The sequence below is a fragment of the Coccinella septempunctata genome, chromosome 5, assembly GCF_907165205.1.
Source record: "Coccinella septempunctata chromosome 5, icCocSept1.1, whole genome shotgun sequence".
NCBI classification, from domain to species: Eukaryota; Metazoa; Arthropoda; class Insecta; order Coleoptera; family Coccinellidae; genus Coccinella; species Coccinella septempunctata.
The window spans coordinates 31,520,322-31,543,705 of NC_058193.1; the positions used below are offsets into that span (position 1 = coordinate 31,520,322).

At 35.3% G+C, this 23,384-nt stretch overlaps 4 protein-coding genes across 6 annotated transcripts; 3 read left to right on the plus strand and 1 right to left on the minus strand.

The window, feature by feature from the left end:
* Positions 1 to 359: 359 nt before the first annotated feature.
* On the plus strand, positions 360 to 4,331 carry LOC123313420 (zinc finger protein 729-like). 2 transcript variants are annotated; one of them, XM_044898295.1, is made up of 4 exons: positions 360 to 1,127; positions 1,244 to 1,531; positions 2,004 to 2,366; positions 2,456 to 4,331. In XM_044898295.1, the coding sequence occupies exons 1-4, from the start codon at positions 551 to 553 to the stop codon at positions 3,883 to 3,885; spliced, it is 2,658 nt and encodes an 885-aa protein (XP_044754230.1). In that variant the 5' UTR covers positions 360 to 550; the 3' UTR covers positions 3,886 to 4,331. The 2 variants fall into 2 exon arrangements, with proteins under 2 accessions (XP_044754230.1, XP_044754231.1); XM_044898296.1 differs by having other exon boundaries at positions 2,067 to 2,366.
* Positions 4,332 to 4,592: 261 nt separating this feature from the next.
* On the plus strand, positions 4,593 to 9,408 carry LOC123314597. 2 transcript variants are annotated; one of them, XM_044899974.1, is made up of 10 exons: positions 4,594 to 5,349; positions 5,466 to 5,880; positions 5,930 to 6,143; positions 6,992 to 7,113; positions 7,166 to 7,408; positions 7,535 to 7,719; positions 7,931 to 8,132; positions 8,280 to 8,412; positions 8,464 to 8,742; positions 9,114 to 9,408. In XM_044899974.1, exons 1-10 carry the CDS (start codon positions 4,787 to 4,789, stop codon positions 9,278 to 9,280), a joined length of 2,523 nt encoding a protein of 840 aa, XP_044755909.1. In that variant the 5' UTR covers positions 4,594 to 4,786; the 3' UTR covers positions 9,281 to 9,408. The 2 variants fall into 2 exon arrangements, with proteins under 2 accessions (XP_044755910.1, XP_044755909.1); XM_044899975.1 differs by lacking the exon at positions 7,535 to 7,719 and having other exon boundaries at positions 4,593 to 5,349; positions 6,992 to 7,268.
* Positions 9,409 to 11,643: 2,235 nt separating this feature from the next.
* On the plus strand, positions 11,644 to 14,712 carry LOC123314598 (actin-binding protein IPP). The gene is made up of 8 exons (XM_044899976.1): positions 11,644 to 12,141; positions 12,266 to 12,549; positions 12,627 to 12,895; positions 12,969 to 13,209; positions 13,328 to 13,504; positions 13,616 to 13,794; positions 13,872 to 14,089; positions 14,154 to 14,712. The coding sequence occupies exons 1-8, from the start codon at positions 11,935 to 11,937 to the stop codon at positions 14,382 to 14,384; spliced, it is 1,806 nt and encodes a 601-aa protein (XP_044755911.1). The 5' UTR covers positions 11,644 to 11,934; the 3' UTR covers positions 14,385 to 14,712.
* An 829-nt stretch (positions 14,713 to 15,541) lies between these two features.
* On the minus strand, positions 15,542 to 19,365 carry LOC123314599 (tubulin beta chain-like). The gene is made up of 4 exons (XM_044899977.1): positions 19,309 to 19,365; positions 17,546 to 17,930; positions 16,715 to 17,377; positions 15,542 to 16,165 (listed from the first exon to the last, which is right to left on the minus strand). Exons 1-4 carry the CDS (start codon positions 19,363 to 19,365, stop codon positions 15,936 to 15,938), a joined length of 1,335 nt encoding a protein of 444 aa, XP_044755912.1. The 3' UTR covers positions 15,542 to 15,935.
* Positions 19,366 to 23,384: the final 4,019 nt, after the last annotated feature.

The window sequence follows — 23,384 nt, forward strand, 5'->3', positions numbered from 1 at the left end:
AGCTTAGGCTAGGACAGACAGATTTTGCTCATTTGAATTTCGAAATTCTGACCCCTAAAAGATCACTGCTAAGGGAGATTTGTAATAAACATGTTGGAGTGTAGTTTGAGCAGTTTGTTGCATAGTAAAATTCCGAGGTATATTGCTAGAAGAGCAATATGTATCACATTTAGATCAAAGATGATTTTTCTAGGAGATACGCGTGTCGAAAGTGGACCTCTGAAAAATTCCAAAAAAAATGAAGTCAATCCAGAGTTGTCTCTGGGTCAATCTCATTGTCATTATGATTTATCGAGAAGAAGAAGAGAACTATGACATTTCAATCGCAGAAAAAATTATGTCAAATGTCATCTGTCAGATTCTGTGTGAGCTTTACCTAACTTTTTTTAAAAAGTGCAGAATTGGAAATAAATAATATAAATAAGTAGTTAACGTTAATTCCTAATTCTCGTTTAGATATCTAGTTCTATTTACTGTTGAATGAAATCCACATTCGAGATTAATTTTGAAGAGTTAAGATTCATGTTGACGAGACTGTGTACCATTGAAAATGGATGAATGTTTTAACTTTACTTGGGAAAATTCAACGAATGTTGTAAAAGATGAGGTAATCATAGATAGTTCGGAAACTACGGGGCTTTCTGAAGAATACGAAATACTGGACTTCATACCTCAAGACTGTGAAGCAGATAAAGTTATTACAGAAGAACAAGTATCAATTCATGATAATGTTGCTGTAGATATGATGGAGAATACGCTAACCGATGAAGTAGTAATAGAGCAATGGGATGGAAGTGTTGCTGAAGAAGTTGTTGGTTCCGAACAGGATAATATAGGAGATGTAGATATTCCGCTTCCAACAAATCAAGATGAATATATTGCTTCAAGGCCTTATCCGTGTGATTTTTGTAGCAGAAGATTCAGGAAAAAAGTTAATCTCATAAATCATATGGCTGCTCATCAGAGGTCCCATAGATACTATGAATGTTTCGTATGTGGAATAAGGTTTATAAATAATAGCGATTTATTGGACCATCAAAAAAATCATGATGATCCTATGGAACCGGGAACACTTAGGAAGAAAGTGGATCATAAAAAGTCATTTGTCTGTCAGCTTTGTGGAGTGGGTAAGTTTATGTTTTAAAAGTTTTTTGATTATTAGACCAGATTCATCGAGGAACCAAGTGGTCAAAAATTGATCGTGTATGAAAATATAGGGTCTTATGTATTCTTTTTCCTAAAGGATTTTCCAGGGAGAAAGCATTGACATCTCATGTCCGGATACATGAGGGAGACTCACCATTAGCATGCAAAAAATGCAATCGAACATTTTGGGACATGAGTTCCATGGAGGAACATTGGAAAATGATTCACAGCAATATATATGATATTCATGGAACTAGTTCTAAGCAAGATGGCAGATATGGTAATTACTCCTGTAGTATCTGTGGAATATCTTTTTATCGACAAGATGATTTAAAGAGACATCACCAAAGTCATGCTGAGGAAGAAAACAATGACTCGCAATCGGGTAAGTTATATTTGAAATTTTTAAAATGAGCTATTTCTTTGATAAATTTGTTGTTGAAATTCAATCAACAGTAATGAATGAAATTGGTTAGATACATTGAGCAGATTGAAATTTCTATTATAAACTCGTGAATATCTCAAAACCAAGAACAATAGACATAAGCAGTGGTAAAAGTGGTTTTTTGAAAAAAAAAATTCCCAATGTTAGTTATACTAAGTATGTAGTTAATGACCTCTGTTGATTAGTTAGTTATACTTCCTTCAAGGATTATTGACATGCATGATTTGAGTATAGACATTATAGGAAATAATGTCTGGTTTAACCAAATATTGAGCTGCGTCTTTCTATGTCTGCTTTGATATCAATAATATAATCCTTAAAGCGATTATAATTTCTCACTGTCGAATCACAACAATAAAAAAATAATAATTCCACATGTCTTCATTTCATAATAATGTCGTTTTTCCAACAGTACATTTATGTAACCTCTGTGGTGAATCATTTATCAATTCTCTGGATCTTCTATCCCATACAGATGAGGTTCATAGTGATGGATTTGAGTACCGTTGCATGATGTGTGGGGAGAGCTTCATAGATGAAGACTTACGTTCAGAACACGTTCGAGAACACCATCCTGAAATTGAGGTTTTGCATTGCAAGACCAAAGAGAAATTTAAGAGAAACGTGAGATCTCGTCGAAACAGATATCATGGCCACGATGAAGAATATTCAAATGGTAATGTTAAATCTTCTGATCAGCAGTTCTCCTGTTCAGAATGTGGAAAGAAATTTACTACCAGAAGCTCGCAACAAATTCATATGCGAATACATACAGGTAAGATAGATCGATACATTTTATTGGTATCTATCTCATTTTATTATTTTTCGATAGTTAATATACATATGTATTTCTTGTATCATCAGGTGAACGACCTTATGGTTGTAGTTTTTGTCACAAGGCATTCACCGATGGTGGGACCCTCAGGAAACACGAAAGAATTCATACCGGTGAGAAACCATATGCGTGTGTAATTTGTCCTAAAGCTTTCAATCAAAGAGTTGTTTTGAGAGAACATATAAGATCGCATCATTCTGGACCTGATCCAAAATATTCAAATACTTACTGTTGCTCTGTGTGTCCGAACATGTTTGGTACTTCCCAAGAACTTATAGTGCATCTCATTGAACATTGCGATACCAATACCGCGATGAAGAGGCCACCCAGAATTGGTCCAAGAAAATACACGCGTCGTAGAAAATTAAAACCTTATGAGGAAGATGCACTTTGTTTCGATGTTCAGGAAGAAGAGTCCGAAGAAGAGGTACAACTACCACAGAGCGGAATACCACCAAAATATGAAATAGACATGGATGTTAGATGGACGAAGAAAATGAAAAATGAATCTCCACAGCAGGCGTTCATGCAGTATGAGGAATACAGTGATAAAGAAACCGTTTCTCCCCCAACTTCAGTTCAGGAATCACCTTGTACTTTTTCTGAAACAAATCCCACTTATTCGGAAACACATTATATGATGGAACCTAGGGAAGAGTCGAAAAATTACACCTCGGCAAATAAATCAAGAGCGAAAATGATTCACACAGAGAAAAAACGAAAAAATATTGAACCCCCTGTAATTAAACAAAAGCAGCGAAAAACACATTATTACATGAAAAGCTCTTACATAGAATCGTCCGCAAGAGGAGATGGTAGTATAAAATCGAGGACGAAAAATGTTAGTCATCTTATTACGGTTCCTGATAAGCCACCAATCGCTAAATTCGATGAAGATGTGAATGCCGCTGATAATCTACTGAAACTGTGTGAGCCTTTTGAGAAAGAGAACAATGAGCTATTCAACTCATATAAAATGGAAACACCGGAAGTGGCTGTGGAACAAACTATAGAATACAATAACACTGATGTCTTCAAGGAGGAAATTGTTACGCGGAGATCTTCGAGGAAGACTAAAGGTTTATCTTCACGCAATCGTTTTATTGATGGCGATAACGAGGAAGAATCTACTTCGAGAAAGAAAAAAAGGGGAAAACATGCAAGGGATAGAAGTCTAGATGAATCCATTACCAAACAGGAATTTGAACAGTGCGAAGAACAAGTAGTTTATGAAACGCCTGAATACTATGCAATTTCCGAGGGTAATACCAATGTTGAAGAAACTCAAGAAACAATTTTAGAACCAGTGACTAATAATATGGAACAAAATATTGATCCTCTCCTTGAGTTTGCGGAAATTTCTATGCAACATGCGAAGAGCCTTTTCCAATGTGAAATGTGTAGCGCAGTCTTTTTAGAAAGATCTCAGTTATTAGCTCATGTGCGTATTCATATATGATTTCAAAAAGAAATTGAACAAAAACTATGTAATTTTATGTTTATTTTTATTTATTCTGGACATCGTATATTTGGAATGATCATATTTTTTATTATTAAATTATTTTTGAGGTTCTTGACATTTTAGGGTTTCAAAGATTTTTTCTCATTATATTCAAAATATATCGATAGATTGGTGTGTACCTTTTTATACTAAAATATACTTTTATTCAAAAAAATTTAAGCATTGATAATATCTTTTAATTAAATCCATCTGATTTTTTATTTCTAGTTGAATTTGTTGTTCCCATTCTAGAATAAGTACATGATAAAATAAGGAGAAATATTTTCATTGAAGTAGCAAATGTCACAAGATGTAATTTAAGGATTGAAAGTGTTTGTGATATTTCTTATTCACCTTTGAATATGCTGCTTATGTAACATAATATTCATAATAAATTGAGGAAACAAATAGAGATGTTTATTTTCAAAAGTTTCAGGAAAAACGCCCGTTGAATTCGAAATGAAATAAAACCCAAATATATTAGAGTTCAACCAAGAACATTACATCTTACATCCTTGTTTCGGCACCCCCTTACCCTTTGATAGCTACGCCACTGCGGGACAACTTTTTATCTGTCGAGTACTTTTTCTGATCAAGAAGATATCTTGTACTCTGTGATGAGAAACGTCAAATTTGAAACTTGACACTGTTGATAGTAATTTACCAAAATAAACAAATGATGTGACAGATTGATAAGCAGAGATCTTTTATGATAAGCATCTGATAAGGATGGAAATAAACCAAGATAGTGTTAACTTTGGATAATGAAATTATCTGAGGCTATAAAGTCATGAAAAATCCCAAATGTTGGTGTAATTCTTAGGAATAATTCAGATGTGCTACTATTAATATCTTCGTGATGCTTTCAAACAAAAAATATATTTACACTTTATTAACCCACAACTCAAAGTATTACTGGAAATTTCTAATTGCTTATGCGATTCTGATGATAATACTGTTCGGAATTCTAGCCTTTTGTCAAGTTTTTTCGACGTTTGCTATTATCCTCTCCATCGTTTATATCATTTCTCTGTGGGGATTTACTGTGTGGGTTACAGTATCATTTCTTAGGAAATTGTTCACCAAAAACCAGCTTTGCAATTGGAAGATATTCGAGGAAACTAAAAGAATTCCCACTTGTTCTCAAAGTGATAGAAATAATGCACATAAGCTTTCCGAGGATGTAGTGAATCAATTTGTCAAAATATGGTACAATGAGATAAGTGAAGATGATAAATTTCCTGTTGAAAGTAGGATAATAATTGAAAGCACCCTTAATCTACTGAGCAAAGCACTAGGTTCTATAGATAAAAAGCATTTTGCTTATGTGGTTACTAATGTATTTCTGAAGCATCTCAAAGAATTTCAACGAACCCTAAAACTTAAGGAAAAGAATGGAGATAAAATCTCTGACATGTATAGGTAAGATAAGAAACATGAAAGAAAATCAATCATTCTCAAGTTAAACCAATGACAATAGGGGTAGTTTTTATTTAATAAAAAAAATGTTTTTTGGTTCCTGAGGAGTTTTCTTTCAGGTACTCTTTCTCTGCAATACCAAATGAGAAGAGTTGCGAGTATTACATAGATCAAATGACGAAGAAGTTATTAGTGAACTTTATTCATTGGGAATTGTGGAATTCTATTCCATGTAAATTGGTAGTATCTATCATTTCAAATAAACTATCATATTTAATAGATGTATGTTCGGATCCTGAATTTCTAAATTATTACTTGCTGATGATTTTACTTCCTGAAGAACAAGCATTGGAGTTGACTCTACACCAGTACACTCATATCAAGTTGAATCCTTCTTGTATCAATGTAGATTTAAAGGAAAAAGTTCTACAGGAGGAGTATATTCATGAGAAAGAGTCAGTTCCAGTTGATGAACATAAAAGTACAGTCCCTTCATGTAGTGATAGTGGAATACAGCCTAGCGGAGAATCTGAGGTAGAAATAAATTCGATGCAATTTTCCATTCCAAAGTTTGCTATTACAGGAAGTATGTGAAGCCATAGAAGTTCCTTTCAAAAAAAGAAAAGAAGTAAAGGTCTACGAACCTAGAAGCTCAAATGAAAAATGGAGCGAAACTATAGACTTGGCAACAGTTACCTTAGGTGAAGATCCTTTAGAGAGTCCCAGCCAGAAAAAAAATATTAGTGAAGCTATAGATGTTTTGAAAGATGTGAAAAGCGATGCAACTTCGAGAGCAGGTAAATTGTGGAGATTTGATTTAGTCCAATTTCCTTGCGTTTCACTTTTATATCGAGCGGAAAAAAATGTTCATACCGTATTTTTTCATTTTTGAAGTAATGAATTTTATTTAACTATTTGTGACTTCTTCTTCGAGAAATTCATACCATTTATTATTATAATATGTGAAGGTACAGTGAATAGGACAAATAATAACAAAACAATATTGGGAGAGATGAAACATATGACTTCGATGGAGGGGTTCAAAAGTACGATGAAACCGTTCAGTAAGTGTATGGGTTAGTATCAGAAAAAATTAGTTAGCATGAACTGGATTATTGTGTCAACTTGCATTTTCCACATGATAGAACTATGTAGTTGGCAACAAACTTCCCAGCTTTGGTATTTCTCAATGTTAGTTGCATTTTGATGGAACCAAATAAGATTTATGATACACAAGACACGATACTCATAAATTCCAGAAGATGGCTACATATACAGGGTGTCCAGGCTTAAAATTGATATCCGTCTAGTAGAGTATTCTACAACTAATTTGCTACAGTATTTGTCGTATAACATTTTTTCCTATTGCGCTGAATAAAAATACTTCTAGTCTCCAAAGAATCGTATGTTGGTTGGGTGATCAATTTCTTAGCAATCTGTGTCTTATGCAGATATCAGATGGACTGTTCGAATTTATTGTAACTCCAAATAGCTTTATACTTTCCTCTCTACCAAAACTTCAGAAATGATGTACTTGATACACCTCAAAATGAAACTCTTTCCTCACTCTGCTAGAACCTCGATGTATCAATGTGCCCAATTCATTGTATCTTCAAAGGTCGACAATATCAAAATTGTTTTTCAGGCGATGCAACTGTTAACACTCTTCGAGACATCAAAGATTTTCAAGAAAGCACGGTCAACACCGTCGTGAAACCCGTTTCACATGCCACTTCCCAGGCTTTGCACAAAATCGGCGATTTTCAGGTAGGCCATTTAGTCGATCAAAACACAATCACTGAATTGTCTTCCCCACAAGGACGAAGCAGCAGGAATGGTGGAGGGTTTGTTCGATCTTGGAATGGCTGGTATCCGGAAAGGTTTGAAGCTAACTGGTTTGCAGGAAAATTCTACACAAGAAGGTATGATATCGGAGAGTAAAAATAAACATTCGCTGATTAGTCCCAGCGTCACTAACAAAAAAGCCAAATCCCATTCTAACAACCAAGTTGCCGAGGAGTGTGTGTGGATGAATCCTTTACAACACAATATCGAAGATGATGTGAGTTTCGAGATTATTTTATATTTCCTGAGAGAGATATGCATGCTGATTAGTTTGTAAGAATGGTGTTTTTATTTCAACTAATTTTGTATAGGTTCGATCAGATATCGCCCAAATTTTTTCCAGGTAATGGGAGATACTGATGAAGTTGATCATGTACCATCTATTTTGATGGATAGTTTAGAGTATGGTAGCCCAGATCCTGAGTATGAAGAAGGAGCTGATTTTGCGACCACTATAGCAAAACTTAGGTCTCTTCTCCAACAAAAATCATCAGAATCTATTTCTACAACCCCTGTTGCAAGTCCCATGTGTGCATTTTTTTATGTTCAATTTGTAGTGCTGGATCTCTATTGAAATTGTTACCACAAAAAACTCACCAATTTGCTCTGAATCAAAAAAAAAATGTTGTTTAAGATAGGGATCAATCACTTCTAGTCAAATAAATTTTTTTATGTTTTCCTCGAATAAGTTTGATTCCTTAATACATCTTATGGAAGAAATTACATATTTTTCTTTTAGGATGGCTGATAGCAGTAAGTCTCTCTTGGACTTAGAAGAAGTTGATGGTTTCATACCCAGTATCTATAAAGTATGTGCTAAAACTGCAACAGGTGTTTTTAATAATACCCTAAACACAATCAAAACTGCTTTGCCGGCAACAGACGATGAAATGATCACATATGGACTTGAAAAATGGGAGTTTGAGACTATTGAAGAAAAGGTAAGCAACTAACATTAGAAGAATAATTCATTTTACTTCGAATGAGTAAGCAATAATCCATTTTTCAATCTTTTAAAATTCTGCAAAAATATAAAGAGTGTTCCACTTGAATATGATGCTCTTTGATACATTACCACTGATTTATAGGGGATGAGCATAACGACAAGAATGAGTAAGTTGCTACAAGAAAGAAAAGATTTCTGCATGATTGAAACAGCTTACGACGCTTTTGACTCCCAAGAACCACAAGTAAAAAGGTTCATTTCAGACGTTTCTTTCGGTAAGTCAGTCTACACATCGTTTTCGTTTTTGTGATAGACTAAATTTCCAGAGGAAACTGACGATTTTGAATCCAAAGTGCCATTGGCCAGGACTGTAACGGATATTATTTGCGAATTGATAGCCGATTCGGATTCGCTTGTTACGCAGGAGCCGTTTATCAAATTTCTACTGTTAGTTTTTGGTAAATCCATTGATGAAATCATTATTTTGAAAGTTGAGGAATTGTTCAGAAATATTTCTTTGACGGAAGTTCCAAAGAGCGTAGAGCGTAAAGTTTTAACGATGGATTTCGATGTTTATATGAAATCATTGATGTCAGTATTACCAGGTGAGTTTAGTTTTTTTATTGGTTGGAACTTCTTTGATTGATCGGTTTGGGATTGCTTTTAGAACTGTGCATTTCTATCATCCTCATTACTTGGGTAACATATGGGATATAATTTGAGTATTTTTCATTTAATCAGGTTCCATTTTTGTTTTTTTTTTGTTACATTTCTTCATCTTCATTGAAAGCTTAATTTTTTAATTTCAACTGCAGAATGAAATATTTGCATATGCTTTTCATATCATTAATTTAAAACGCTTCTAAGGTTTATTAGGAAGTGCCATCATATCATGGAATATATTCAGTCCAGATCTAAAGGAATATGTCAAGTACGGCTTTCCATTTTCCATTTATGAAAAATATTTTTCTTACAGATGCTGTGAATCTAATAGCGAGCCATTCAATACTTAATGATGCTCTGAGTACTTTTATTTTATCATTGCAAATGAAAAAATGTAACAAAGATATAGTTTTACAAATATTTGAATTTCTGATCCTTAGATTGATTGAAGATAACTCCAAGAATAATCTCTTAACTTAATAACAGAGTTTTTCCAGTAGTTCTTTTGAATAGTATTGAATTATAGTTTCTAACATATCTCACCAAAAAGACGTATTTATTGTATTATTACAATTTCTATTTTAGTTTATTAAAATGTTAAAGATTTATGGTTTTTGTTTTGATTAAATTTTTTCCGAAATTTTAATTCCTCCCTTATACTGATATTTTTAAGAGCCTGTAGGTTATAAGAAATACAACAATCGTTATTAAATTCGTTAAGGAATTTCAATTATTTGTCGCTCTGCAAATACCATCAATACATCGTAGACCATCGTTACATGCGGAAGTAGCAGGTGGTCCTCCTAGAAGAATAGGTGGACAGGATTCCCCTTCGTCTGAAATAAAAAAAAAATCTCAAATGTATTGCGCCTTCTGGTGATTAATAAACGAAACTAATTCAGATACAAAACACCTGCTAATAAATCAACCAATGTTACGATCTAAATTGAACTAGCACAACACCATCTCTCAGTTAGAATTAAGAGAATTACCCCGGACTATTTTTCTACAAAATAGTAAATACCGAACATATGAATTATGTGCGTTACTTTTTACTCATTCTAAAGTACATCTATATACCCCCTTCTTCCCTATTCTGCGCTGAATCGACTGTTGACAGTCAAATTTGCGTTATGAGGTATGGAAGTTTTTTAATTTCCATATCCATCCCTGGATAGTGGCTTATGTTGGAAATGATTTTTGTGGTCAACATTATGAGCGCGGCGAATGCCGGTCTTATTTTATATCAGTTTTCGATTGAATATTTACCTAGGAGTGTGAAACATACAGAACAACAGCCACAAGGAGTTTCCTGTATGTATTGGTTGGGTTTCTGGCAGTTTTCCTCTGATGCACATGGTACTGTGTCACAATAACCTGGACGACACTCTGGTCCTTGACCATGAACGTAAAAGTTCATGATCATAACTAACACCAAGCAACAAAGTGATTCAGTGAACATCTTCTGCTTTTGACTTTTTGATATTGAAAGATGTGTAGTTACTGAGTATTGAAGAATATTCTTTCGTATTTATGTATGTCGTTGGCTATTGTTCCCTGAACGAGTGTGCCAACTTCTGATATAAAAATTTATTATATTTGCTCAGCATTCTTTTATAGATTTCAGAAATAAAAACAGATACCAATGACCGTTTCATTTTCTCAAGACAAAATGTGAGACTTTTATTTGCGATTCAGTCGTTGAGAAATAACAAACAACTTATTGAATCAGTATCTTATCTTATTTACATCTTTCTTCGCTAACCATCAGAAAGTTCATTGTGTTACCTTCGGTTTTTGTCGTGAAGTGGATGGAAAAATTTTCGATTTATTATTTTTAATAACAAACCATTGCAATCGTTCTACAAGGGTACGCATTCAAACCTTTTCCGCACGGATTTCAAGTCGGTAATCGGTAAGAGTCACTTTGCCAAATGGTACGGAAAATACGCCTGCTATTTCTTTCTGATGCTTGTGTGATGCAGAGATGCAAGTATTGATGGACTATAAACGGGCCTGTGCAAGTTCGTGTCTCGCTCAAATTTCCCTGTTTTTTTAAGTGTTTGATTTGAAATATTGCTGTATCAAAATACCCGGCACTATAACAACCCATGGCCGAATGTAATTCCAAAAGGGCATATTAAATACGTTAGTGCTTGAAATGAAAGTTGAGGAAACTTATTTCAAAGCAGCCATGTACACCGTTGTTAAAAAATGTAAAATCATATATAGTCTAGAAATTCTAGATATTTCGTTTTCAATTCATATCATTAATAGCGAAAATTATTTGTAGTCGTCGAAAATTTCGAGTAATCTATAACGGTGAACAATGTTGGTCGACGCCACTGGTCGTCCGGGACACAGAACACACCGATGACTTACTTGACTTACTTTATGGTCCGGGATAGCTAACTTCATGTCGCTCGCACAACTGAAGAAGAAAAGGACTTGACATCTGCGTTCATTAGGGATGGGCAAGGGTGAAAAAATATCGATATGTTTTATGACTAATATCGAAATCGCTATTTCACTGTGATAGTGAATAAGAAAAAAGCATGAAAAAGGGCCTATGCCCTTTAACGCAGTTACATAGGTGTACCATGGACAAACTGTTTGTACCACTGTCATCAGATCTACGTCTTTCAAAAAAAATATCCATAATCGATATTATTAGATTAGATTAGTATTATCGGAATTGCAGATATCGACCATTTTCTGGAAAAATTTCGATGTATCGATATTTTTCACCCATCCCTAAGGGTCAATCAGTGATTGATAATTAATCACACCAAACATAAAGTAAGTCAATGGTCTGTTCTGTGACACCAAATTCCCTGTTCTTTTTGTGCACCATCTATGACTAATTGTTAATTTGTAAACAAATATTTGACAGGTTTGCCTGGGCCTCCACTAACAGGGCTTCAATAATTATTATTACAATAATTTAAAAAAGTGAAATTCTTAAATTATCAAAATAAATGGACATATTTCTTCAAGTTAGAGAAGGAACAACCAAGATTTTTGCCTAGTGGATGCCCAAAATATAGGCGTTTTCTCCAAGGGGTTTGATTTTGAAGGCAATCCCTAAAGAGCTGGTATTTCATTACTTGGCAATTATTGTATTTTCTTTGAGGATGGCTCCCCTTAAATTTTTCATGAATAGTAGTTCCAACTCAGATGTGAAGAAAAAACACTATCTCTCTAGCATGGTTGAGGAAGTTGATGATATTGAGATTTTTCAACAGGAATACATATGTAAAATACTCGATAATTTGAATTCCATGAGAATTAATGGCAAATGCTGTGACCTGGAAATCATTGCTGGCAAAAAGTCCTTCAAGGTCTGTTCCCCAATACATTTATGTTGAAAACATCTGAATACCCCTTAATTACACATAAATTTCATCATTAGGTGTTCTATAAAGTTGCTACGACTCTGTAATTATTAATTATCCATGATTACAGGTGCATAAGGCAATTTTAGCAGCCAGTAGTCCTTACTTTCAAGCTATGTTCACTGGTGAATTATCAGAGAAAAATAAAAATGAGATTGAACTGCATGGTATTTCAGCTGAAATTTTTGAAGTCCTGCTTGAATTTATTTATTCTGGTTCAGTTCATATCAATCAAAATAATGTACAAGATGTTTTTTTCGCTGGAGATATGTTGGGACTTACAGATATTGTTGAAAGCTGCACTAAGTTCCTAGTCAGGGAATTGCAACCCCAAAATGCTATAGGATTTTATAGGTATTACAACAATTATTTTCTGATAAAAATTTTATTATGCCTTTAGTTTGATATCTATAAGTCTTTTGAATTTATAGATTCGCTGATGATCTGAATGCCAAAGAACTCAAATCAGAGTCTGAAAAATACATTCAACTGAATTTCGTCAAAGTCAGTGGAGAGGATGAAATTTTACAACTATCTAAAGATCTACTGATAAAATTCATATCAACTGAATACCTTAGAATTGATTCCGAGCAGCAAGTTTTTGATTTTGCTCTGCGTTGGATCAATCATGATATTGAGAACAGAAGGCAGTATGTTTTTGAAATATTAAAGCACATAAGGTTATCCCTCATTCCCCTTGGTATGTTTATAGTTTATGGCTCAACTAGATTTAGAAGACATTTTCAGGTTGTGTTTATGAGTATTTTTTCCAGAAATTCTGAAGAAAACATTCACGGATTGCTCTGATAGTAGCGTAAGGGTAGCACTCAAATCGTTTTATAATGATATTCTGGAAAAAAAATTCTGTTTAGTGTCAGGCAGTTCAGAACCTAGAGAATGGGCTAATAGATATATTTATGTACTTGGTGGATCCAAAAGGGAAATGAAAAGTTTTTTCGAAGCTGGACTCATAGTGGATTATTTAGGATTAGAAAAATTTGATATATCAGCCAAGTGAGTCATGAAATTAATAGTATTTTGTTAATATTTTTGATTAATATTGGGATGGATTTCCAATCTTCACATTAAAAACTGTCATGAGGCAATGAAGTTGTATATAGTGCGTTTTCAGAAAGTGGATACGTGTGCCAGATATGTCCATTGACCGACTCATGCCTGGGGTAGCCACACTTAATGGCCAAATTTATGTGGTGGGGGGAGAAACATACTCGTATGTTTTATCAAGTTGTGAGACATACAATCCGTTAACAAACCAATGGAATCATGTTGCTAATATGCATACACCAAGGTGGGCATAGAAATAGAAGAAGTGTCATTTGTGTGATTGGTACCTATATTTTTGAACTTGAGCTTGCAGCTCAGACTTTTGTGCTCGGTTTGACTTTTTCGTCTTTCGCAGATGCGACTTCGGACTTTGTGCCTTAGATGGATATCTCTATGCTGTGGGTGGTTGGGTAAATGATAAAGAGCCTAACATGTGTGATTCGATTGAACGTTACGATCCGAAATCAGATCAATGGACGGTTATAGGACATTTATCAGAACCTAGGTTCAGTATGGGTCTGGTATCCCATGATGGTAAGTACAATTTCATAATGCATAAGAGCATAAGCTAATTGGCCAGTGGACCAGTGCAAAATTTTTTTTTTTTATAGATCTCTTATATCTAGTGGGTGGTTGTTCATCTAGCAGAATTATCTTGAAAGACTTGAAGAGTTACAACCCCGCTACAGGAGAATGGAGGGAATTACCTAGTATGCGTACCCCCAGATGGCAGATGGGGGTGGCTGTTTTGGGAGATTATTTGTACGTAGTTGGAGGTTCTAATAAAGAGGAGTATCTTAATTCTGTTGAACGATATGATATAAAACAGGTAAAATTGCACTTCTTTACAATCATACACTACAGTGCAATTTTAAATTTGGCACCCTTTTTAGAATAAATGGGATTTAATACCTCCAATGAACACAGCCAGAAGTGGAGCTGCTGTTGTATCACTAAATGGTCTTCTTTATGTAATTGGGGGAACTAGAACTCATGCATTAGATTTTTATAGGATGCAGTGTACAATTTCTTCAGTAGAGTCTTTCGATCCGATCACTAATACTTGGTCGGAGTGTCCACCCTTAACAGAATCGAGAGCTGAGGGACGAGCAGCTGTGATATAATATTATTTTTTCAGCAGATGTTGTGATGTATTTTTTTTATATTGTTACTGCCAAGTGCCAATATATTTTCGCTATGTGGCTAAGTTAACAAATTGTATGTTTGTTTGAATTAACCAAACTAATTTTATGTCGCTTCCACTGTATTTATCAGAATTTAGTTTGGACTCACGACAAATAGTACAAAAATGAACTCTTCTGACAGAGAAAAGAATATCATATTAACTGTAATGAATGTTTTGCATTCACTAATGTTTAGAAATATTTTTTAACATATTGTCATTTTTTTTAAATTTTTCAACATGCATGACAATAGATGAATCTCTATACAGAACTTTCTGTTTTATATTTTTTTCCTCATGCCACACAATAGATGAATGATAAATGAATATATTTGTTGAATTTTAGAAATATATTTCTATTCTTTAATGTCCAGATAATCTTGTAACTAGTCAAAATGGAATTCTCAATTTCATATTCTATATTTTTTATTTTGATATAATTCTTTATCATGCATGACAATAGATTTATTCCTATACTGAATATATTTGTTGAAGTTTTGACATATCTTTCAGTTTTGGATTTTTCAGTGAGTGATATCCAGTTAAAAATGGATTTCTCAGTTCTATATATTATAATTTTTTTCATCATGCTTGATGACAATGGATGAACTTTGATACTGAATATATTTATCGAATCTTAGAAATTCCTTCTTGTTTTTGATTCATCAAAGGATGGAATTATCGGTTTTATATTTTTTTGTTTTATTCCTCTTTCAACTTTTTATTCTATAATTTATTTCTATAATTTTGCATGACAGTTTATGAATTTTTATCCTGAATATATTTATTGAATTTTTTTTTGTATTTTATTTACCAGTGAGTAATTTCTATTCTAAAATTAAATCCTCAGTTTTATCATTTATAATTTTTTTCATAGTGCTTAACAATAGATGAATTTCAATGTTGAATCTTAGAATTCCCTCAGTTTTTAAATTAATCAATCATTCAATAGTTTTTTTTGCTCAAGCACAACAATAGATAAAGTTCTATCCTGAATATATTTATTGAATCTTGGAATTTTTTTAAATTTACCAGTGAATAATTACTAATTGAAAATGAAGTTCTCAGTTGTATTTGTTATAATTTTTTTTATCCTGCATGACAATGGATTAAGTTGTATCTGGAATACTTTCATTTAATCTTAGGGTTCTCAGTTTTTTCATTTATTTACCAGTAAATAATAGTTAGGTAAAAATTCTCGAGACTTCTCAGGTGTGCAGTGGCGTGAATTCCCAAAGCAACAGAAACTTTGTGCTGCTTTTTTACTTTAATTCGAGAAATATCTATCAATCCAACATCGACATCCTTTCATTCCATTTTCTCTATTGATGGGGAATGTGTGGATACTAGACAATTATATGTTGAGTGTTACTTAAGGAAATGATTGTATGGTTAGAATAAAAAATAAATTTTTGTTAACTTTCTGATAATTATTCAGTGTATTTCATTTTCTGAAGTCTTCAGACAAAATCATCATATTTGTTAGGCGCAGTTACATATCTTCCTCGTCTTCAACGACGATATCATCACCGACGTCGACTTGAGCTTCTTGATACTGCTGATATTCCGAAATGAGGTCGTTCAGATTGCCTAGCGCATCCGAGAATTCCATCTCTTCCATTCCTTCCCCGGTATACCAATGGAGGAAAGCCTTCTTCCTGTACATCACACTGAACTGTTCTCCCACTCTTCGGAAGAGCTCTTGAATTGCAGTCGAGTTTCCTAGCGAGTGACAAGACAAAATAATTGAGTGAGGCTAGACCATAGCATCAATTTAGCTTTGAATGATTTCAAATCTTAGCGAGCAAGTTCAGAACCACTAATTTTTAACCTGAGAAAGATCAGCAAGTAGAGGATACTCTGATCGATAGCTATGCTGAGAAAACTTCTGTGGGTAGCAAACAAATGAAGTGTTTTACTTCTTAGTGGAGAATGAAGACTGGTTTTTGAACTCCTGACGCAAAACGATCATCCAGCATCGTGTGAATCTGAAAAAATATGAGAAAAGCCAAGATATGCGTGTTCACAGGTCTCCTGAAGTGAACTGGACTGTTAAACCCATTGATATGGATATTCTAATCGTGAGCAAATGCAGAACCACTCGTTTTCAACCTAAGAAAGAGCAGCAAGTAGTTAGTAGAGGATACTCTCTCTTCTCTCTACTTCTCTTGGTAACAAGTAAATGGAGTGTTTAACTCCTTGAGGACTTGAGAAGTCCTCGAAAAGAAATAAATTATAGCTTGGATTCAAACTTTGATGGCTCCAACTCACCAATAAAGGTAGCCGACATCTTCAACCCCCTCGGTGGAATATCGCAAATGGCAGTCTTCAAATTATTCGGGATCCACTCCACAAAATAGCTGCTGTTCTTATCTTGGATGTTGAACATCTGCTCGTCCACCTCCTTGGTCGACATTCTCCCTCTGAAGATCGAGGCAACCGTCAAATACCTCCCTCGTCTGATATCGCAGGCACACATTAAGTTCTTGTTGTCGAAGAGCTGGCAAACCAGTTCAGGCACCGATAGAGCCCTGTAGGGAGCGTTTCCTCTTGAGTACAGAGGGGCAAACCCGGGTATGAAGAAGTGCAACCTCGGAAACGGCACCATATTGACCATAATTTTCCTCAAATCCGCGTTGAGCTGACCTGGAAACCTGATACAGGTGGTTATACCCGACAGGGTGGCGCAGACCAAGTGGTTCAAGTCTCCCAAGGATGGGGCAGCTAGCTTGAGGGTCCTGTAGCATATATCGTGTAACGCTTCGTTGTCTATTAAGTACGTTTCGTCGGTGTTTTCTACCAGATGACTTAGTGTCATCACGCAGTTGTACGGTTCTACTACTGTGTCTGAGGTACGTGGACTGGGGAACACGGAATAGGTACACAAAATTCTGTCTGGATACTCTTCTCTCATTTTATCTATCAGCAAACTACCTGTGAACAAATTTGTATCATAAAACAGCTCCTAAGATGGCGTGAGGACGAGGACATAGTAAGAAAGCCTACACGTAGAAAAATTTAACTTCTTCATACTATAGAAGTACCTAAAGAGCTTCTGAAAGGCACCAGAAAGATTCAGTATAATAATGCACTCATATTCACCCAAGCCAGCACCAGTACCGCCTCCAAGGGCATGGATCATCTGAAAACCTTGCAGACAGTCGCATCCCTCAGCCTCTCTGCGCGTCAGGTCCAGTACAGCATCTGCTATTTCAGCCCCTTCCGTATACCTGCCCTTCGCCCAGTTGTTACCAGCGCCCGCTTGACTGTAAACGTAGTTATCCGGTTTGAACAGCTGACCAAACGGTCCGGATCTGGCCGAATTCATAGAGCTCGGGTCCAAGTCTACCAGTACGGCCCTGGGCACGAATCTTCCTCCCATAGCCTCGTTGAAGTAAACGTTGATCCTCTCCAGCTGAAGTTCCGAATCGCCGTGGAAACGGCCTGTAGGATCAATGCCATGCTCGTCGGATATAACCTCCCAAAACTGAGGAAAAAATTCTCTTTGAAGTGCTGAAACACTGGGTTGCTGAAGCTTTCGAGGAGAAAGAGAGTTATCACCATTAGTTAGAGGTCAGCGGAGTACCGTTACTCTAACAAGAGTTACAGTCTCTGTAGAATCAGTGTAGTCACTGTAGACCGACGTACAGTGACTCTAATAAGAGTTGGAGTCACTGTAGAGTCAGTGTAGTCACTATAGACCGACGTACAATGACTATAACAAGAGTTGGAGTCTCTGTAGTGACTCTAATAATAGTTGGAGTCTCTGTAGAGTCAGTGTAGTCACTGTAGACCGACGTACAGTGACTCTAATAAGAGCTAGAGTCTCTGTAGAGTCAGTGTAGTCACTATAGACCGACGTACAATGACTATAACAAGAGTTGGAGTCTCTGTAGTGACTCTAATAATAGTTTGTGTCTCTGTAGAGTCAGTGTAGTCACTATAGACCGACGTACAATGACTATAACAAGAGTTGGAATCTCTGTAGAGTCAGTGTAGTCACTGTAGACCGACGTACAGTGACTCTAATAAGAGTTGGAGTCACTGTAGAGTCAGTGTAGTCACTATAGACCGACGTACAATGACTATAACAAGAGTTGGAGTTTCTGTAGTGACTCTAATAATAGTTTGAGTCTCTGTAGAGTCAGTGTAGTCACTATAGACCGACGTACAATGACTATAACAAGAGTTGGAGTCTCTGTAGAGTCAGTGTAGTCATTGTAGACCGACTTACAGTGACTCTAACAAGAGTTGGAGTCTCTGCAGAATCAGTGTAGTCACTGTAGACCGTCGTACAGTGACTCTAACAAGAGTTACAGTCTCTGTAGTGTCAGTGTAGTCACTGTAGAACGGCTTACAGTGACTCAAACAAGTGTTATAGTCTCTGTAGAGTAAGTATAGTCACTCTAAACCGGCGTACAGTGACTCTAACAGAAGTCACTGTAGATTTGGGTAAAATGGTGTAAAAATCGGTAGTAATATCATTCCGATCATGAAATATTTCATCAGTACTTTTGATATGCTCCTTCAGTTCGTCTACATTGTTCAATCACTCGAATAGTCTCAAAAATTTCGTCTATAAAGATGAAGAGCTCCATCCAGTATTATGAAAACTATTTATTATTTTCTTTTTCTTGCGAGTGTGATTCCATCTGTGAAAACTTTCTGAATATATTGAAAATCATTAAACGCACATAATATGAATAATAATTCGATGGAATATTGTTTGGAGAGCGTTATTGAGAATATCCAACTTTTGTGTTGAATTTGTAGCTTCTCTCTTAATCTGAAGCTCTGAAGATTCAAAGAAGATATAGGTAATGGCAATACATTGGCCAAGTTATGTTAGATCAGTCGGTACATACTTTGCAACCTATTGAATTTCCTGCTTGTCCTAATTGCAAATGTACAATTTCCCGCATCTTAACACACTGTTTTCACGAGGAATTTTGAAGTTGTAGTTTGATCTCTTAACTTCTCTTATGTTGTTGAAAGACATTTCGAACAAAAGGCCACAGAAAAAACTATTCTCTATGGGGAATGCGCAGTCCATTAATTCAAGTCAAATTGTGAGTTCCATATTTTTCAACTTGATCCAGGTACCAACGTGTGGGCCTGTAGAACGAAATTTATCGTTGGGTGTCTGGTGAAAGTAAACATTCATTCTGTTATTATTTATCCTGTTCATTTCACACCACACTGAGAACGTTTATTCTTAGGTTGAGCTATGAATTTCACAGTTCAAAATATTGATCAAAAGGAAGAATGCTTTCTGAGCTCTTATTTATCGAACGTGCCTTGGAATATTTTTTACCGATTATGGTATTCTTACATCCTGCCAAGTGTTTCCTTTCTCAAATGGAATATTATCGTAAGGATACGCATACGTCTGTCTACGTTGATTGATAAGAGCATTAATCTAAAAGGGCACTACAACGACTCGAAATATAAGTTTGAAGCAACGAATTGATTCATTCTCATTTTCGAATCTCGTCATTCCACCAAATTTAAAAATAAAAACCTATTTCGATCCCCATTTGCCGAAGACAAGATTATATCGAGAGACCAACCTCTCATTTCCAGAACGGTGAGCAAATAAAGCAAAATCGCCAAATTACAAGCCACCAGGAATTCTTATACCTCAAAAACCATTCATTACCGAAATAACGGAGGCAAACTTACCACTTGAAGCGAAATATCCATCACTCGAAGTGATAATGGGGGTCTTTATGTGTTCTCTTTTTGCACCAGTCTAAATCGGCAGATAAATGACCTTACTTTTGTGCCTTACACCTGCTTAGGATTAGATTTTGGTTTGGATTTGGTGGAAATGAAAGAAAAGAGGAATTTTTTGATTCGTTAAAAATAGGAAATAAAAGAAATCGCATAAACGATGTTGATTAGAAGTATAGTGTGTTAGATCTGAAAATTTGGTATACAAATATGGGTTTTCGAACACGCTGAATCTATTACGAGTAACATAAAAAAATCACTTCATTGTCCTATTTAAGTCTCTGCGCCTCCTTTTCCTTATTAACCCTTCCATAGGATGAAAATACCTGGTCCAGCTTCATACTTTTTCTCGGACATCGTGTGTTTGCTTCGGCAACAAACAGAGAAAACACAATGCGGAATTTGTTACCTCTAACTCCCGCTGCTTCCGTGGAAGCTCCGATCTGAACTAACGAGAAACGTTTAATGCATTTCTACACCTGCTCTACACCCTGGGCTAATCGGTCTTTAGAGAACACAAAACCAATAAGGGCAAGCTGTGAAAACATCCATTTCGGTAATCATACAGTCAATAGACTTCAATGGGCCTATATTTATGGGCTAGAAAATGCGTCGAAAGAATCTGAATGACTTCCAAGGGGTTAAAGTGATGTGGTTATTGACTTATAGCGGGGTAGGATTTGTATAGGGGTGGGTAAACAGGTACCGCCCACATGTTTTGTAGATCGAAAAGATAAATCGAGTCCGAATCAACTTAATCACTGATTATGTGAAAGGGTGTTGATTGTTTATTATTTCCGATAATAATCCACTAGAACAGTCATGTGAAGTTAACAGAGTCAGTGAAAATTAACGCAAGAAAATCATATCATCGGTATTTACTAACTAATCTTTAGAGTTTTAGAGAAATGCTCCAACAGATCAATATATATTTATTTCAACCTTTTCAGTTACTCTTTCTTGTTTTCAATCTAAAATTTTCGTTTTCTACGAATTTTCGTGTACAGAAGTATAGAATGTTCTTTGTCTTTTCCTTAATTTTCTTATATGTATAGGGTAAAAATTCGTTGTCTACTGAGGGGATCTCGAGAACTATACGAGCTAAAAGAGAGCAGATGATACATTCTTTTTTTCTGACCAATCCAAATCTGAAAACAGAATCGGCCTATCACTTCTAGATTTTGAGTTACGAACAAAAATTGAGTAATTGCCATTTACTCAGCATTTAGCATTTTACTTTGTGTAAAATTCGCTGTTTCTCCTCAGGATCATCTGGTATATTTCCGGTAAGATGAGACTTTTCCATATGTATTATAAGACACGAGTTAGGGCGGATGCGCTTATCAAAAACGAAAAAACACGAGCCTATTTCTCAATCATCGTATAATCAAATCATCCACCCTAATTCGTCTAGACAAAAACATTTTACGGCATCTGCTTCGTGTTGACTTTGGCACACCACGATTATGCTGTCAACAGCATGCGATTTCCGAATACAGAAACCTTTCGAGCGGAATGTTTTATCTAGCTGAGACAAATGGAAAGATGCTGTTCAGTGAGATTGGTTTTTAATAAGTAGTTTGGAAAGTTTTTTCACAGGTAGATGGACGTAGGACGTAAAGGTGGGCAGGTGCGTTTACCACAAAAGATTGTTTTTTTATAGAATGCTGAAGAATTTATCTAGTTCAGGGCAAGTGTTTCGTTTTATGATGAATTGATTCATCATCACACTTCAGTGTTTTCAAGAAAACACTGCAATTTTCTGATAATTGTGTATGATTTCGAATGGTATGACTCTTATGCCTGATGGTACCATGGCGAAAAGCATTCATTTTTATGAAAACATTATAAAATATTGCGAAAGAGCAACTCTTGACGAATTTTTAACTGAACCCATCTTTTTCAGGATTTTTCGAAGGTCAGCTTTCGAGTCGTTTATCTCTCAATAAAAGTAACCGTAGATGGAAATGTGATACATATTCTGAAAGAGCAACTCTTCTTGTAATAAATCTGAAAATTTCATCCATCTCGGCGCAATCGTTCGTTATTGACGAATTTTTAACTGAACCCATCTTTTTCAGGATTTTTCGAAGGTCGGTTTTCGAGTCGTTTATCTCACAATAAAAGTAACCGTATATGGAAATGTGATACATATTCTGAAAGAGCAACTCTTCTATTAATAAATCTGAAAATTTCATCCATCTAGGTGCAACTGTTCAGTCTTGACGAATTTTTAACTGAACCCATCCTTTTCAGGATTTTTCGAAGGTCAGTTTTCGAGTCGTTTATCGTTTTATCTCTCAATAAAAGTAACCGTAGATGGAAATGTGATAAATATTCTGAAAGAGCAAATCTTCTAGTAATAAATCTGAGAATTTCATCCATCTCGGCGCAACTGTTCGGACTTGACGAATTTTTAACTGAACCTTTTTCAGGATTTTTCGAAGGTCAGCTGTCGAGTAGTTTATCTTTCAATAAAAGAAACCGCAGATAGAAATGTGATACATATTCTGAAAGAACAACTCTTCTAGTAATAAATCTGAGAATTTCATCCAACTCGGCGCAACCGTTCAGTCTTGACGAATTTTTAACTGACCCCATCTTTTTTGGAAATTTTCGAAGACCAATTTTTGACACTGTACCTCCCAGAAAATATCAAAGTGGATCTTAAATGTGATACATATTCTAAAAGACCAACTCTTCTGCTCATTAATAAATTTGCAAATTTCATCGATCTCGGTCATGTAATCTCTTTAATATTCTCCACTTTTATTTCTTTTAGTAAAGTAGTGTAGAAAAATAGTTTTCGAATAAGTGCTAGGTTTTTGATATAAATTTCACTTCAATTCAATTTTTGGTAAAATTCTTTGCAGATATTATCGTTTATTCGAGCTGTATAGCATTTTCTTACATCAAAAAGGGCCTGTCTGAGCATACTCATAACAAAAAAAACTGTGTTTGATTTAATGAATTCATTACAAGTTAGAGAGGCTCTGTTTTAATGGGAACCTTCGTCGACAACTTGGCACAGTTCATACTTCTGGCGACGAAATTATGTAAATTCTCCCTGCTTTCCAATTTCCGAAATCTTATCATTCGTATCATCTCATCTCATCCCTCAGGTCCGATCTGGAGGCAAAACAAACAAAATTCAAAACCATCAATCTGTCATTAATGTTGGTTTAAAACCCGAACGTTAATTTATTGG